The sequence below is a fragment of the Scyliorhinus canicula genome, chromosome 4 (assembly GCF_902713615.1).
Source record: "Scyliorhinus canicula chromosome 4, sScyCan1.1, whole genome shotgun sequence".
Taxonomy (NCBI): domain Eukaryota; kingdom Metazoa; phylum Chordata; class Chondrichthyes; order Carcharhiniformes; family Scyliorhinidae; genus Scyliorhinus; species Scyliorhinus canicula.
In genome coordinates, this window is record NC_052149.1 from 155,542,713 (window position 1) to 155,558,313 (window position 15,601).

Genomic DNA, 15,601 nt, shown 5'->3' on the forward strand with positions numbered 1-15,601 from the left:
TACTTTCTTTCTCTGATGCCCCTATAACAGATCTGTCCACCGGAATGTCATGGCAGTGCAACAGAAACAGGACAGAAACCCAACCTTTCACTATTGGATTAAAATATGATTAAGAATTTCATTTATAATCAGTGCAAACAAAACTACTGTACTCACAGTGCCTCAACATTTATGCACCAGTTTCCTCCTCGGGCATTTTGGTCAATCATTCTCATTAAGGTGAATCAGCCAGTGCAGAAGGATGGTTTCTCCTCCCCCCCCCCCCCCCCGAGTGTAGTGTCTTTGTGGAATCCATGAACATAGTGGCCAGTAGAACTCGATTAAATAATTTTGTTTTTATGGATATAATCATAATTTTCTTGAATGAATGCATGCTGGAAATCTGGCGTAAAAACAGAAAATGCTGATCTAAAAACTCAGCTGGTCTGGCAGCATTTGTGGAAAGAGAATCTTAGAATCCCTACAGTGCAGAAGGAGGCCATTCGGCCCATCGGGTCTGCATAGACCCTCCTAAAGAGCACCCTACCTGGGCCCATTCCCCCGCCCTATCCCTGTAACCCAATAACCCCTCCTAACCTTTTTGGTCATTAAGGGCAATTTATCATGGCCAATCCACCTAACCTGCACATCTGTGGACTGCGGGAAGAAACCGGAGCACCCGGAGGAAACCCACACAGACCTAACCACTGTGCCCCACAGAGGGAAACAGAGTAAACACTTCAAGTGCAATATGACTTCTTCAAAATGATCATTTTCTTGAAAGTATTGTGGGGGACTTATCCACAGATAGTATGATTAAAATGAATAACTGGGTGGTTGGTGCCCAAAGATCGGACTGGCCTCTTGAATGTTTAGAACACTGAGAATATGAAAGTGTTCTTGTCACCCTCAACTCCTTTTGATATTATAATGGTTTATTTAGATAAGAACTAAACTGATATGAATTGGCACTGAGTATGGTTACCTAACCTGGTTAGAGCATGATGCTAACAATGCCAGGACTGCAATCTGGATCCCCTGTAAGAGCCAATGCGTGATTTAAAATGGGTAACTGGGGGAAGTTCCAAAGTTCAGTTAAATATTTCTGAAAGCACCTTTTCTTTTCTGAAGGTCACATAATGGGAAAGATGACATCACGCTGTAAGGCACAATGTAAAGCTGCTGGATGGGTTAATGCAAATTTGAATAGTTGCACATATTTGGACAAGATGCAATAAACAGTCAATTGTTCTCATTGGTTAGGTATGCAGGAAGCTACTGATTCAATGTGCTCTGTAAATGACTTGTTCAATCTGTTGCTGCTTCAGCGGTGATTTCAATTGGCTGCTTTAATATGTAACTTGAGAGGATATTAGTGAGCATGTCTAAGGTAGGGCTAATTTGTTTGAGATGATTAAGAGCAGATCAAGGAACAGGGAACTATCAGGAGCCGCTTTTATTTAACCGTACTAGCACAACATTGCTTGTAGCAGCAGCAATAAATGCTCCAGGGGACTAAATGGAATTTGTACTGTTGATCTGCCACAGAGTGGACTCTGGAAGATCAGTGTTGGCTGATAAAATGTAAAATTGTGAGTATCATAGTTGTTAGTTATAAATGAAGGAATGTGAAATACCTGTTTACAATTCCAAATGTCAAAGGGACAACATAAAACTCTTGCAACAAATCTGCAGAGAAAGAAGCATGACAAAAAAAACTTGCGTGAAGGAATAGTTAAAATAATATATTTCCAAATAAAGAGAAAGGTTTTTTGTAAAATTTTTATGATTATAAATCCAGCAGGAAAGGGTGTAAAATACTTTTAACGCTTCTATCTGTAATTTTGTCATTATTAAACAATATTGTTGTAAATAGACAGGAAGCGATGCAAGACTAATTACAAATTCCAGTTCACATGAAAGAATATGACACTTTTATAATTACATTAATGTGGAAGTGATATGACTCACAAGCTTGCTTTTAATGGTATTGGAATGATGAGTAGTTGGGTAGTTGGTATTTGTGACGGTGTTTGGAAATATAGAACTAAACTGTTTGATTTGTTTAATGACATTGATGCAGATTTATTGCTAGCATTGTGTAATTTGTTTACTTTTTCTCCTCAGCCTTTTAGCATATTTAATGAAGAGACACAGGTTTTGTGTGAGTGAGGATTTGCGACTGTCATGTTGGATTTGTCATTTGAATTGAATTAGTTTTGTTGCACAAGCAGACCCTTATGGCTTGCAGTCAGTCATTCAGCCTTGTGTAACAAAGCCAGTTGGGGTTGAGTCATGGACAGAGTGCATGTGTCGACAGGCTGATATTGACGGGAGTGTAGATAAGGGCCAACCATTGCATGTTCTCGTTTTTACATTTCAATGTTGTAACCACAGTAAGTAATCTCAACACCAAGGCTTTAGTTTCCCGTTCTTCATCACTTTCATGGTGTTTATTGTTGTGGGCGGGTGGCAAGGTGGTCTCTATTTGAGTTCTCTGGGAACGACTGCTTATAACTTTAACGTTGTCACGTGGCCTGGCTCTTGATTAGTAATGTGTATGGGGATCGCTCAGCTTGTTGGCACTGTTTACATTATTTGCTGCTTATGATTCTATATCCCAGAAATGCCATGTAAATTGCCTGAGGGCGATTGCTTAAACTGTATTTTTACGGGTATGGTATTCATTTATTGAAACTACTCTGCATACCAGAAGAAAACCACAGAAGGGAGAGAAAAACAGCACCAAGGGAACAGAATGCAAATTTCAGCTGTTATTGAATAAATTTAGCTGGAGCCAAGTACAAGTCCATATTTGGGGAAACAGAAAAAAAAAGTATGCTTCCCCTCAGGCAATGATCTAACGATACAGCATCTACTTGCCACTGATACTTTTTTCTCGCCTTGTTCTTCCGTGCAGCAACTCATCTCAAAGGACAATTTCGAAAAAAGAAGAAATTGACGAGCAGAAAGAACGACGAGAGCCCATCGCAGGAGAACCGGCGGCCCAGCCAGTCGGATGTCAAGGAAGAAAAGGTTTGTAAATGTGTGGTCATTTGTAGCGGTGAGAATGGGCTTTGGAGAACTTGCCCTCCGCTGAGGCTTGGTTTAGTGATATTTTGTCTCATTTGCTCACTGAGATTTTGAGACCACAATCTCTGGTAATGGAAGTTTCACTATTTGTTTGTGACGAAACTGTTCACTCAGCGCCTGGCCATCTTAGCTGAACAATCTTTTTTGATCCTGTCTGATGTCATGTCTTTTATATTTTACATTGGATTGCCATATTTTAAAAAGGCCACAAAATGGGGGTGGCTGGGTGCCATGATAAGGACCGAAACCAATTACGTAAAGAAAGAAATATCTTAGTTTCCGCAGTTGCCTTTTACAACTTCAGGATGTCTCAAAGTACTTTACGCCAATTGAAGTATAGTCACTGTTGGAATGCAGGAACTGCAGCAGCCAATTCATGCACAGCAAAGCCCACACACAACAATATGATGGTCAGTAATCTGTTGTATTAACGGCATGGTAGCACACGTGGATAGCTTCACAGCGCTAGGGTCCCAGGTTCGATTCCCCGCTGGGTCACTGTCTGTGTGGAATCTACACGTTCTCCCCGTGTCTGCGTGGGTTTCCTCCGGGTGCTCCGGTTTCCTCCCACAGTCCAAAGACGTGCAGGTTAGGTGGATTGGCCATGCTAAATTGCCCTTAGTGTCCAAAAAGTTTAGGAGGGGTTATTGGGTTACGGGGATAGGGTGGAAGTGAGGGCTTAAGTGGGTCGGTGCGGACTCAAGGTGCTGAATGGCCTCTTTCTGTACTCTATGTTCTATGTTAACTGAGAGATAATTATTGACTGCAACATCAGTCTGCTCTTCTTTGAAACCTGTCATGGAACTTTTTGCAGCCATCTGAGACGACATAGGTTTAATATCACCTTTGAAAGGCTGCATCTCTGACATTGCAGCACTTCACCCAAGGTCCCAGGGTGCAGTTATTATCAGCGGGTAAAGAGCTCAGCTTACTTCCCCTGGGTACTAGGTGTTCTGTGTCCGTTCTTCTGCAGCACAACAGGCCAAAAACCAAGCTCCCGAGTTAGCTTCCATTTGCCTTCCTTGGTTGCCCAGGCCACTTCTCCATAAGAAAATCCAATGTCAAACTCCATTCCCAGAACTAGTTTAGAAACTACCGGGTTCATCTCGTGACAGTACTCCCCATTACTGTAAACGTGTCGGACTTGAGTAGGAATAGGAGGCGGAGAGATGTAGTGGCCAAAGATTCTGTAAAAGAGATGGGTATTAGAGGGAAATAGCAGATTAGATTTTTGAAACGGGAATCCTGGAGTTTAGAAGCAAGGTGGCTGAAAACATCAACATTGATGACTGGGAGGGAGGCTGTTATTGACCAGCTTTGAAAAATTAGAGAATAGGGAGCCACAGCGGCCAGGGGTGACTGGATAGTTTATCAATGAGGCACAAAGCTTGGAAAGCCAGCAAGCTGGACTGGAAAAATTGAAAATTGATGTGAAGAAGGCGAGAGAGAATTTCAGCAGCAGTAAGATGGGGTAACAGCAGAGATGAATGATGTTTTAGAGGAACAGAGGAGAATGGGCACATTGGAAAACCTCTTTGTTGGACTGCTCCTGGGCCTGGCCTGCTGGAGTGCATCATCAATCCCAGGAACATCATTTTAATTTGAATTGTTCTATTAACTAGAGTATTTTTTGTTACAATAGGTAGTGCCCCTTTTCAAATGGGGCACCTGATTGTTCATGGATGCTTCAAGGTAGTATTTTGGAGGTGCAAGTTCGAAGTCTTGATGAGAAGGTTGCATTGTTTGAGGTTCTTGTCCCAGCGCTGAGCAGAACAATGATCACTGAATGCGTTACCATTTTACATAAGGCATTATACCGAGTGCATGACATTTTCATGTCATATCTACTTAAAGTATGAAAAATACACAGGTGTACATTTCTCCACTTTGTCTTTCCAAGTTTAAATTATGCCAAAGAGAGCATTTCGGGCTTAATGGCATGAAGGTGACGTCCATAGCTGTTAGTCATGAACTGAGGTTGTTAGAAGCGTAGAATACAGTATGAAAGCTTGGTGATGATGCTGCCATTTATATCTTCCATTACTGTGGATAACTTGGAAAGATCAGCGCAGGATGCAAGTGGTGAATCTTCACACGCTCACTATCTGACTATATTGTTGCCTAGAAGTAAGTACAGTATTTTACAACCAGTGTAGAAAAATAGAGTAAAAGCAAAATACTGTGGATGCTGGAAATCTGCAATAGAAACAGAAAGTGCTGGAAGTTTTCAGCAGGTTGGGCCGCATCTGTAGAGAGAGAAACAGAGGCTGGGGCTTTCCAGCCTTTCATGTCAGCATGATCTTCGGGCGTCCAACGGACACCCTGCCACGGGTTTCCTGGCGGCGAGGGATGCATTCAAAGAAACCCCATTGGCAATGGCGGAACCAGAAGATCCTACCACAAGCCAATGGCGGGCTGCTTCCGCCGCTGACAAACATGCGGAGGGTTGCACAGAACTTTTCGCCCAGTGTTAAACATTTTGAGACAAATATGACTTCTTCAGAAGTGGAAGGGTTTCTGTGGATTATTAGAGGTTGCCTTTCCTAATCAAGGGTAAATTTCTCCTCTGTGGATTTGTCTTACTATTATTTATCTGTGACTAGCAGAGCAGGTCAGTGGCTGGATTTTCTGCAGAAAGCAACCCACCACCTGACTCCCCAAAACCTACCCACCATCTACAAGCCACAGACCAAGAGTGTGATGGAATACTCTCCACTTGTTGGCATTATTGTTCTCAAGGCAACACTCAAGAAGCTTGACACTATCCAGGAGAAATCAGCCTGATGGATTGGCACCCCATCCACCACCTTTAAATATTCACTCCCTCACAGAGCACTGTGACAGGGTTGTACCATCTACAAGATGCACTGCGTCCTAAGTCCTCTTTGACAGCTCCTTCTAAGCATGTGGCCTAGTGCCTGAAAGACCATTTGGCATATGGAAATACGACCATCTGCACTTTCTCCTTCAAGTCCCGCACCATCCTGACGTGAAGTGTGCCCACATTTCTTTATTATCACTGGGACAAAATCTAGGAACTCCCCACCTAACAACACTGTGGCTGTGCATACACCAAACGGTCTGCAGTGATTCAAAAAGGCAACTCGCTTCCACTTCCTTGAGGACAGTAGTGAGAGGTGGGCAATAAATGCTGGTCTTGACAGGAATGTCCATATCCCATTCACAAATTTTAAACAAAAAGGGAGGGGCCATAAGCTAGTTGGAAACTTGAGTTAAGTTGAGGAAGAGACTGAATCCGAGATTTGAGAAAGCAAGTGAAGTAGGGCAACATAGTGGCCTTCAAAAAATTCACTGCATTACTGAAGTGAGTGCTCTTACAACCCCTGCAGTTAATGTGAATGTTGGAGCAGGACTGGACGAGACAATGGCACCTCCCGCAGTCACATAGGCTGGAATATTTCAGCCCTACATGTGGCCCACTGGTCCAGCTGTGGGAAAATCCATGACCGGTCCGGGGGGGGGGGGGGGGGGGGGGGGGGGGGGGGGGGGGGGGGGGGGGGCTGGAAAATTCCGACCATAGACCATAGCTCCAACTATGCCTCAGATATTAAATGTTGCATTGTGCAGGTGGATAAGTGACAAAATATTGAACGTTGATTGGTTGGGAAAATAAAAAGTTGAATTCAACAGTTTACATTTCCTGTTCTTCCACATTGCTTGGGTAAATGTTGTTCATTTGTCCTTGTAGGAAAATAAATGGTTTATTGTCTGTAAAACAGGTTCATCTTTGTTCCAAGACTTTGTTGGACTGGTTTGAAAACCAGCTGTTTGTAAGCGCACAAATCTTATTTGGTTTTCCTTGCATTTATTTATTTCCCTTTTGTACTGTTGACAATCTCGGCATTCCCCCCATACCTGTCGGCTAAGATCAGGGCATCCTCCCACTCCACTGTTGGTGATCTTTGTTTTGCAATGGTGCCACTTATTTGTAGGTTGCATTTGCGTGCTGCGCTAGTTACCTTTTTTCCTTTTTAATTCAGTTTGGGCAAAAGATTTTAGTTGGGAAGGAATAGGTTAACTACGATGCCTCCTGCAATCCTTAAATCATTCACATGTACCTCCATGTGCCCAAAGTTGAGATCTGCTGGGATGGCGCCATGTACATTTCCATTTTGAACTTTACAGAAAATAATGGTCTCCCTAATATTGGCTCTAATTCATGTGTTGACATGACTAACTGTACAGTGGCTCTATAAGCAGTTAAGATCTTGTTTTGTACATTCCTTCAGCTCCTACCTGTTGATTGACTTTTATAAATATTGCGGCCGACTCCAGTGACGCCATTATAAGTAGTGTTATTATATGTAATTTGTCATACATTGTCAAACCCTGACTGAGCCTGTGCAGAATTGGTGTTTCTTTTTCATTCTCTTAACATAAGACAGCTAGATAAACTAAATAAAGTTAACAAATTGCAGTCGTAAGATCTATAGAGTTACGTGGTAGGTTTGCATGGACCTCTTCACCTGCCATAATGTAGATTGTCCATTCCCTTCACAGCTAAATGCCCTTTTATTTGCTAAGTGGGTTGCCCTGCTGTTAGGCAGGTTTCCGTCAGATGGTGACATACTATAGAGTGTAAAGCCCTCATCTGTTACCATGGTATTCTTGTCACAAGATGGGTTCTGTCTTTTTACTTCTTGAATTTCAATGTAAGATTTCCTTCCTTCCAGAACAAAGTTGAATCAGAAAGTATGGCAGCTGGAAGTGCACAAGCGAATCAACCAGCCAATTCAAATGACCTTCTTTCTGCAGAACAACATTTCCTGAAGGCTTTGCATAACTTCATGTGTGATCGCAACACTCCCATTGCCAGAATACCTCACCTGGGCTTCAAGAAAAGTAAGAAAGGCTAGACATTCAAACTATTGTAGTTTGGCAGATCTATTTAGAAATGAGTTGACTGGAATTCAATTTAATTAATTTTGTGTTTGAGTGGAGCATTCCACTATTTTATTTTATCTACCACACTGACGTCTTTATCTTACTCAGCCGGATGCCACCCTTAACCCAAAGGATAACCAGCTATTCTGGTCCATAGCACATAACTATGCTGATTTGGTCATCAGTCATGGCTTGGCATTAATCTGACCATTGAATTTTATTGCTTTCTGTCCAGTGAAATGTTTGACCTCCAGTATAGTACAATGAATTCGACAAGATGCACATTATAGAACAATTGCAAGACAAATGGGAAATTTGCAGCATGTTTTGAAGTGTCGGTGTTCCGCTTCTCTTGCTTCACCCAAGAGTTAAATAATTTTCCAGGTGATCACTGCAACAGCGAAGTTGGCATTCACTCAGCTGTAAGCTGTGGTAATTTTTTAAATTAATACTACGAGCGAATGCCAGTGTTCAGAGCAAAACATATCGTGAGTCTGTAAGCCTGACCGGTTGCCATAACAACTGTTTGTGCAGTCAGTACATGTTGCATTCAGTGATACTTCACTGATTCTAAACAGTGCTGGTAAAGGAAATTGATCAGTGTATTACAGTAATCAGGTGGACACATTTCACTCTTCCGTAGGCTGAGAAACAGAGATTGGCACTTTAAAACATGTGACAGATTACAGTTAAAGTGCAGGTGAATGAAGAGACTCAGAGGAAGTGTTACACACAATGGTTGCGAATTGCAGGATGTTGCACCATGATAAAAGAATTGCACTACTTGTGACTGATGACAAAATTATAAGGTGCAGACATTCAGTCAGAAATGCCTGCAAATTTATTAAATTTTATTTAGAGTTCCTACAGTGCAGAAGGAGCCATTCAGCCCATTACGTCTGCAAGAACCCTCCGAAAGGGCAAACTACCTTGGCCCACTCCCCATCCCTATCCCTTTAACCCCACCAAACCTGCACATCTTTGGACTATGGGAGGGAACAGAGCACCCGGAGGAAACCCAGGCAGACACGGGGAGAATGTACAAATTCCACATAGACACCAAAGTTCCGGAATCGGACCTGGGTCGCTAACATCGTGAGGCAGCAGTGCCACCGTGCTAACCACTGTGCCACCATGCTGCAATTGTGTTGATAAAAAAACTGCATACTTTGTTTCTTTTCATGGATTGAGTATACTTTACAGTATATATTTGCCATAGTACCAGGTGACCATGGGCTGCTTTCCCCTTTGAGGGGGAGAGCTGACTGGTGGTGATTGATTTAACCTGAAGGTTACCACACATCATGTGAGGGGCAAGGTTGAGAAGGCACAGTCTTCATGAATAACCTCAGCCAATATTGAATGGTACTCCATTGAGAGATTGTCCACTTCTACTGGTTTTTAGGATTTAATGGCAATTTACATATTAACGGGTATATTAACTGCTCCACAGTTCCTCTATTCGGGAAGGCAGCCCATCATGAAACATTTTGCGATCATAGTCGCTGCCTAGTCAAACCACAAACAGGTTGCACTAGACAGCAATAGGTTATATAATAAAAAGGAGGAAGTAAACCAATGCTGCAAACAAAAACCCAAGGAAATGTCAGATTGCCTGCCTGTTGTCGTGAGCGTTTCTAATTAGATTTTGGTGTATGAAACCAGCACCTATAAGATCTGCATATCATTGGATTGCCATGATATATATGCTCCCTCACCCTTCCAGCTTTGATTCAAACGTTGGCCAGAGTTGCAGGTTTTAGCAATGAAACACAGGAACATAGAAAATAGGGGCAGGAAAAGGCCATTCGGCCCTTCGAGTCTGCACCGCCGTTCAATATGATCATGGTTGATCATGCAAATTCAGTATCCCGCTCCTGCTTTCTCTCCATACCCCTTGATCCCTTTAGCCGTAAGGACCACGTCCAGCTCCCTCTTGAATATATCCAACGAACTGGCCCCAATAGCTTTCTGTGGCAGAGAATTCCACAAGTTCGCAACTCTCTAAGAGAAGTTCTTCCTCATCTCCGTCTTGAATAGCTTACCCCTTATTCTTAGACTGTGACCCCTAGTCTGGACTTCTCCAATATTGGGAACGTTCTTCCCGCATCTAGCCTGTCCAGTTCTGCCAGGATTGTATATGTTTCTATGAGATCCCCTCTCATTCTTCTAACCTCCAATGAGTACAAGCGCAGCCGATCCAGTCTTCCTTCATACATCAGTCCAGCCATCTGGGCAATTAGTCTGGTGAACCTTTGCAGAACACCCTCAATGGCAAGAATGCTATTCCTCAAACTATAAGACCAAAACTGCACACAATACTTAAGGTGTGGCCTCACCAAGGCCCTGTATAACTGCAGCAAGACATCCCTACTCTTACACTCAAATCCTCTCGCTATGAAGGTCAGCATGCCATTAGCTTTCCTCACCGCCTGCTATACCTGAATGCCAACCTTCAGCGACTGTCCCACCATGACATCCAGGACTCGTTGCACTTCCCCTTTTCCTAAACTGCCACCATTCAGATAAGAATCTGCCTTCCCGTTTTTGCCATCAAAGTGGATAACCTCACAGTTACCCACATTATATTTCATTTGCCCACTCAGCCAACCTATCTAAGTCACCCTGTAACCTCTTTGCATCCTCCTCACAGAACACGTTGCCACAAAGCTTAGTGTCATCGGCAAATTTGGAAATACTGCATGAAATTTATTTGTCCAAATCATTAATGTACATTGTGAACAGCTGGGGTCCCAGCAATGAACCCTGCAGTACCCTACCAGTCACTGCCTGCCACTCTGAGAAGGGCCCATTTATTCCCACTCTCTGCTTCCTGTCTGCCAACCAGTCCTTTATCCATGTCAGTACATTACCCCCAATACCATGAACTTTAATGTTGCTCACTAATCTCTTGTGTGGGACCTTGTCAAAAGCCTTTTGAAAGTCCAGATACACAACATCCACTGTACTGGTCACTCTACTGGTGTACTGGTAATGGATATTTTTATTTTTTGCACTACAGGAGTCTCTAATGGGGGATATGATGTTGTTTAAATCGTGGGCCTGCTCTCGGTATTGGGTTCAGCATCACGGGTTTCCAGTAAATTAATCTGTCATTCTTTAAGATCAGGATTTTGCCTGTAACGTCCAATGTATAATTATACCATAATGTGATCCATGATGTAGCCACCTTGTTATATGATATTTGTCCTGCAGTTTCCCTAGAAAAAGATTAATTAGCACATTAATGAGACACTTCCAGATGTAAGTTGTTTTTTTTTTAAAATATAATTTTTATTGGAATTTTTTACAGAAAATATAAAACATAACGACAAACAATGAAATGCAACAAAATAACCCATAATAACCATACCACCCCCAGACCGTATCAACGCATGTATCACATCCCCCCCCACTCCCCCAACCCCAATGAACAACAAAAGAACTTCAAAATAAATTTAAATTAAATAAACAAATATAGTCATCGTCCGCCCCCCGCCCCACCTTTTCCCTCCCCCTTCCCCCCCCCCCCCCCCCCCGGGTTGCTGCTGCTACTGTCCCCGTACCCTATCGTTGAGCCAGAAAGTCGAGAAAAGGTTGCCACCGCCTAAAGAACCCTTGTACCGACCCTCTCAGGGCGAATTTGACCTTCTCTAGCTTAATGAAACCCGCCATGTCATTGATCCAGGTCTCCACGCTTGGGGGCCTCGCATCCTTCCATTGTAGCAAGATCCTTCGCCGGGCTACTAGGGATGCAAAGGCCAGCACACCGGCCTCTTTCGCCTCCTGCACTCCCGGCTCCACCCCAACCCCAAAAATCGCGAGTCCCCAGCCTGGCTTTACCCTGGATCCTACCACCCTCGACACTGTCCTCGCCACCCCCTTCCAGAACTCCTCCAGCGCCGGGCATGCCCAGAACATATGGGCATGGTTCGCTGGACTCCCCGAGCACCTGACACACCTGTCTTCACCCCCAAAGAACCTACTCATCCTTGTCCCAGTCATGTGGGCCTGGTGCAGCACCTTGAATTGGATGAGGCTAAGCCGCGCACACGAGGAGGAAGAATTAACCCTCTCCAGGGCATCAGCCCATGTCCCGTCTTCGATCTGTTCCCCCAGTTCCCCCTCCCACTTAGCTTTCAGCTCCTCTACTGACGCCTCCTCCGCCTCCTGCATAACCTTGTAGATATCAGATATCTTCCCCTCTCCGACCCAGACCCCCGAAAGCACCCTGTCGCTCACCCCCCTCGCGGGAAGCGAAGGGAATCCCTCCACCTGCCGCCTAGCAAATGCCTTTACCTGCAGATACCTGAACATGTTCCCCGGGGGAGCCCAAATTTCTCCTCCAACTCCCCCAGGCTCGCAAACCTCCCATCAATAAACTGGTCCCTCAGCTGTCTGATGCCTGCTCTGTACCAACCCTGAAATCCCCCATCAATGTTCCCGGGGACGAATCTATGGTTCCCCCTTAACGGAGCCTCCATCGAGCCCCCCACTTCTCCCCTATGTCGCCTCCACTGCCCTCAAACCTTGATGGTAGCCGCCACCACCAGACTCGTGGTATACCTCGTAGGAGGGAGCGGCCACGGCGCCGTTACCAGGGCCCCCAGGCTTGTATCTCCACAGGACGCCCTCTCCATCCGTTTGCATGCTGCCCCCTCCCCCTCCATTACCCACTTGCGCACCATCGACACATTAGCTGCCCAATAATACCCCGAGAGATTGGGTAACGCCAGCCCCCCCCATCTCTACCCCGCTCCAAGAAGACCCTCTTCACCCTCGGGTTCCCATGCGCCCAAACAAAGCTCATGATGCTGCTCGTAACCCTTCTAAATAAGGCCCTAGGGATAAAGATGGGCAAACACTGAAAAAGGAACAAGAACCTCGGGAGAACCGTCATTTTGACGGACTGCACTCTACCCGCCATCGATAGCGGCACCATGTCCCACCTTTTAAATTCCTCTTCCATCTGCGCCACCAGCCTGGTAAAATTAAGCTTATGGACAGCCCCCAACTCCTGGCCACCTGCACCCCCAGGTATCTGAAACTCTTCACTGCCCTCTTAAATGGGAGTCTCCCAATTCCCTCCTCCTGATCACCCGGGTGTACGACAAATACCTCACTCTTGCCTAAATTTAACTTATAGCCCGACAAGCCCCCAAATTCCGCTAACAGCTCCATCACCCCCGACATTCCCCCTTCTGGATCCGCCACATACAACAGCAGGTCGTCCGCATACAGCGATACACGATGTTCCTCCCCACCCCGCACCAGACCCCTCCATCTCCCTGACTCCCTCAACGCCATAGCCAAAGGTTCAATCACCAGTGCAAAGAGCAAGGGGGACAGGGGGCACCCCGCCTGGTCCCACGGTAGAGCCTAAAGTACTCCGATCTCCTTCCATTTGTAACTACACTCGCCATCGGAGCCGCGTAGAGCAGCCTCACCCATTTGATGAATCCCTCCCCGAATCCGAACCGCTCCAGCACCTCCCACAGGTACCCCCACTCAACTCTATCAAACGCTTTCTCCGCATCCAGCGGCACCACTATCTCCGCCTCCCCCTCCGCTGCCGGCATCATAATAACATTTAGCAGTCTCCGCACATTCGTGTTGAGCTGCCGTCCCTTGACAAATCCTGTCTGATCCTCATGTATCACCCCTGGCACACAGTCCTCTATCCTGGTGGCCAGGATCTTCGCCAGCAACTTAGCGTCAACATTGAGGAGCGAGATAGGCCTGTATGATCCACACTGCAAGGGGTCCTTATCCCGCTTTAGGATCAGAGAGATCAGTGCCCGCGACATCGTCGGGGGCAAAGCCCCCCCCTCCCATGCCTCATTGAAAGCTCGCACCAACAGGGGGCCCACCAGATCCGCATACTTTTTATAAAATTCCACCGGGAACCCGTCCGGCCCCGGCGCCTTACCTGACTGCATTTGTCCAATCCCCCTGACTAGCTCCTCCAACTCTATCGGCGCCCCCAGCCCCTCTACCAGCTCCTCTTGAACCCTTGGGAACCGTAGCCTGTTCATGAAGCTCTCCATCCCCCCTCTCCCCATTGGAGGTTCTGACCGGTACAGTTCCTCGTAGAAGTCCCTAAAGACCCCATTTACTTCTGTCCCCTTCTGCACTACATTCCCACCCCTATCCGTCACTCCACCAATTTCCCTAGCTGCATCTCGCCTGCGGAGCTGATGCGCCAACATCCTGCTCGCCTTCTCCCCATACTCATATACCGTGCCCTGCGACCTCCTCCACTGTGTCTCCGCCTTTCTGGTGGTCAACAAGTCAAATTTGGCCTGCAAAACTGCGCCGTTCCCCCAGCAACCCCTCCTCCCGTGCCTCCGTGTATCTCCTGTCCACATCTAGGAGCTCTCCCATCAGTCTCTCCCTCTCCTTCCTCTCCCTCCTTTCCCTATGGGCCCAGATGGAGATCAGCTCTCCCCGGATCACTGCTTTCAGAGCCTCCCAGACCATCCCCACCCGGACCTCCCCCGTATCATTGGTATCAAGATACCCCTCAATACTTCCCCGGACCCTCCTACCCACCTCCTCATCAGCCAGCATCTCCACATCCAGGCGCCAGAGCGGGCGCTGGTCCCGCGCCTCCCCCATCTCCAGATCAACCCAGTGCGGAGCATGGTCTGAGATCGCTATGGCCGAATACTCTGCATCCTGCACCTTCGGGATCAATCCCCTGCTCAGGATGAAAAAATCTATTCGGGAATAGACCCTATGGACATGGGAGAAAAAGGGAATACTCCCGCGCTCTCGGCCTCCCAAACCTCCAGGGATCCACCCCTCCCATCTGGTCCATAAACCCCCTCAGCACTCTGGCCGCCGCCGGTCTCCTACCCGTCCTTGAACTGGACCGGTCCAGTGGGGGATCCAGCACTGTGTTAAAGTCTCCCCCCATGATCAGGCCCCCTGCCTCCAGGTCGGGAATGCGGCCCAACAAGCGCCTCATGAAGCCGGCATCATCCCAATTCGGGGCATGTACATTAACCAGCACCACCTTCTCTCCCTGCAGCCTACCCTTCACCATAATATATCTGCCCTCCTTGTCCGACACCACCTCAGCCGCCTCGAACGCCACCCTCTTCCCCACCAGGATCGCCACCCCCCGGTTCTTCGCGTCCAATCCTGAGTGAAAAACCTGCCCCACCCACCCCTTCCTCAGGCGAACCTGGTCCGCCACCTTCAAATGGGTCTCCTGGAGCATAGCCACGTCCGCCTTCAGCCCCTTCAGATGAGAAAATACCCTGGTTCTCTTAACCGGCCCATTCAGCCCCCTCACGTTCCAGGTGATCAGCCGAATCAGAGAGCAACCTCCCCCTCTCCCCCGCCGGCTAGCCATAGCTTATCGACTGCTCGCCCCAGGCCAGCTCGCCCCGCCTGACCCGTTCCCCATGGCGATAACGCCTCTCCTCTACCCCCCCGGCCCACGCCAGCTCCTTCCTAGCCATTCCAGCAGCAACCCGGTATCCCCCCCCACCCCCCCAGGCTAGGACCCCACCTAGCCGCGACGCACCCTCCATGGTACTTCCGTGAGTCAGCTGACTTCTGCTGAGCCGGCAGCTCCTGCCAAAACCCATCTCCTCCCGGCATGGGGTCATCCCCC

At 46.8% G+C, this 15,601-nt stretch overlaps 1 protein-coding gene across 2 annotated transcripts in view; it reads left to right on the forward strand.

Moving 5' to 3' along the window:
* Positions 1-15,601, forward strand: part of LOC119965105 (AT-rich interactive domain-containing protein 5B-like) — a 105,212-nt gene that overhangs the window by 57,082 nt on the left and 32,529 nt on the right. For both annotated transcript variants that reach the window (XM_038795404.1, XM_038795405.1), the window contains 2 exons: positions 2,900-3,015; positions 7,767-7,935. In XM_038795404.1, coding sequence (XP_038651332.1) covers positions 2,900-3,015; positions 7,767-7,935 — 285 coding nt within the window. The remainder of the gene's footprint in view (positions 1-2,899; positions 3,016-7,766; positions 7,936-15,601) is intronic.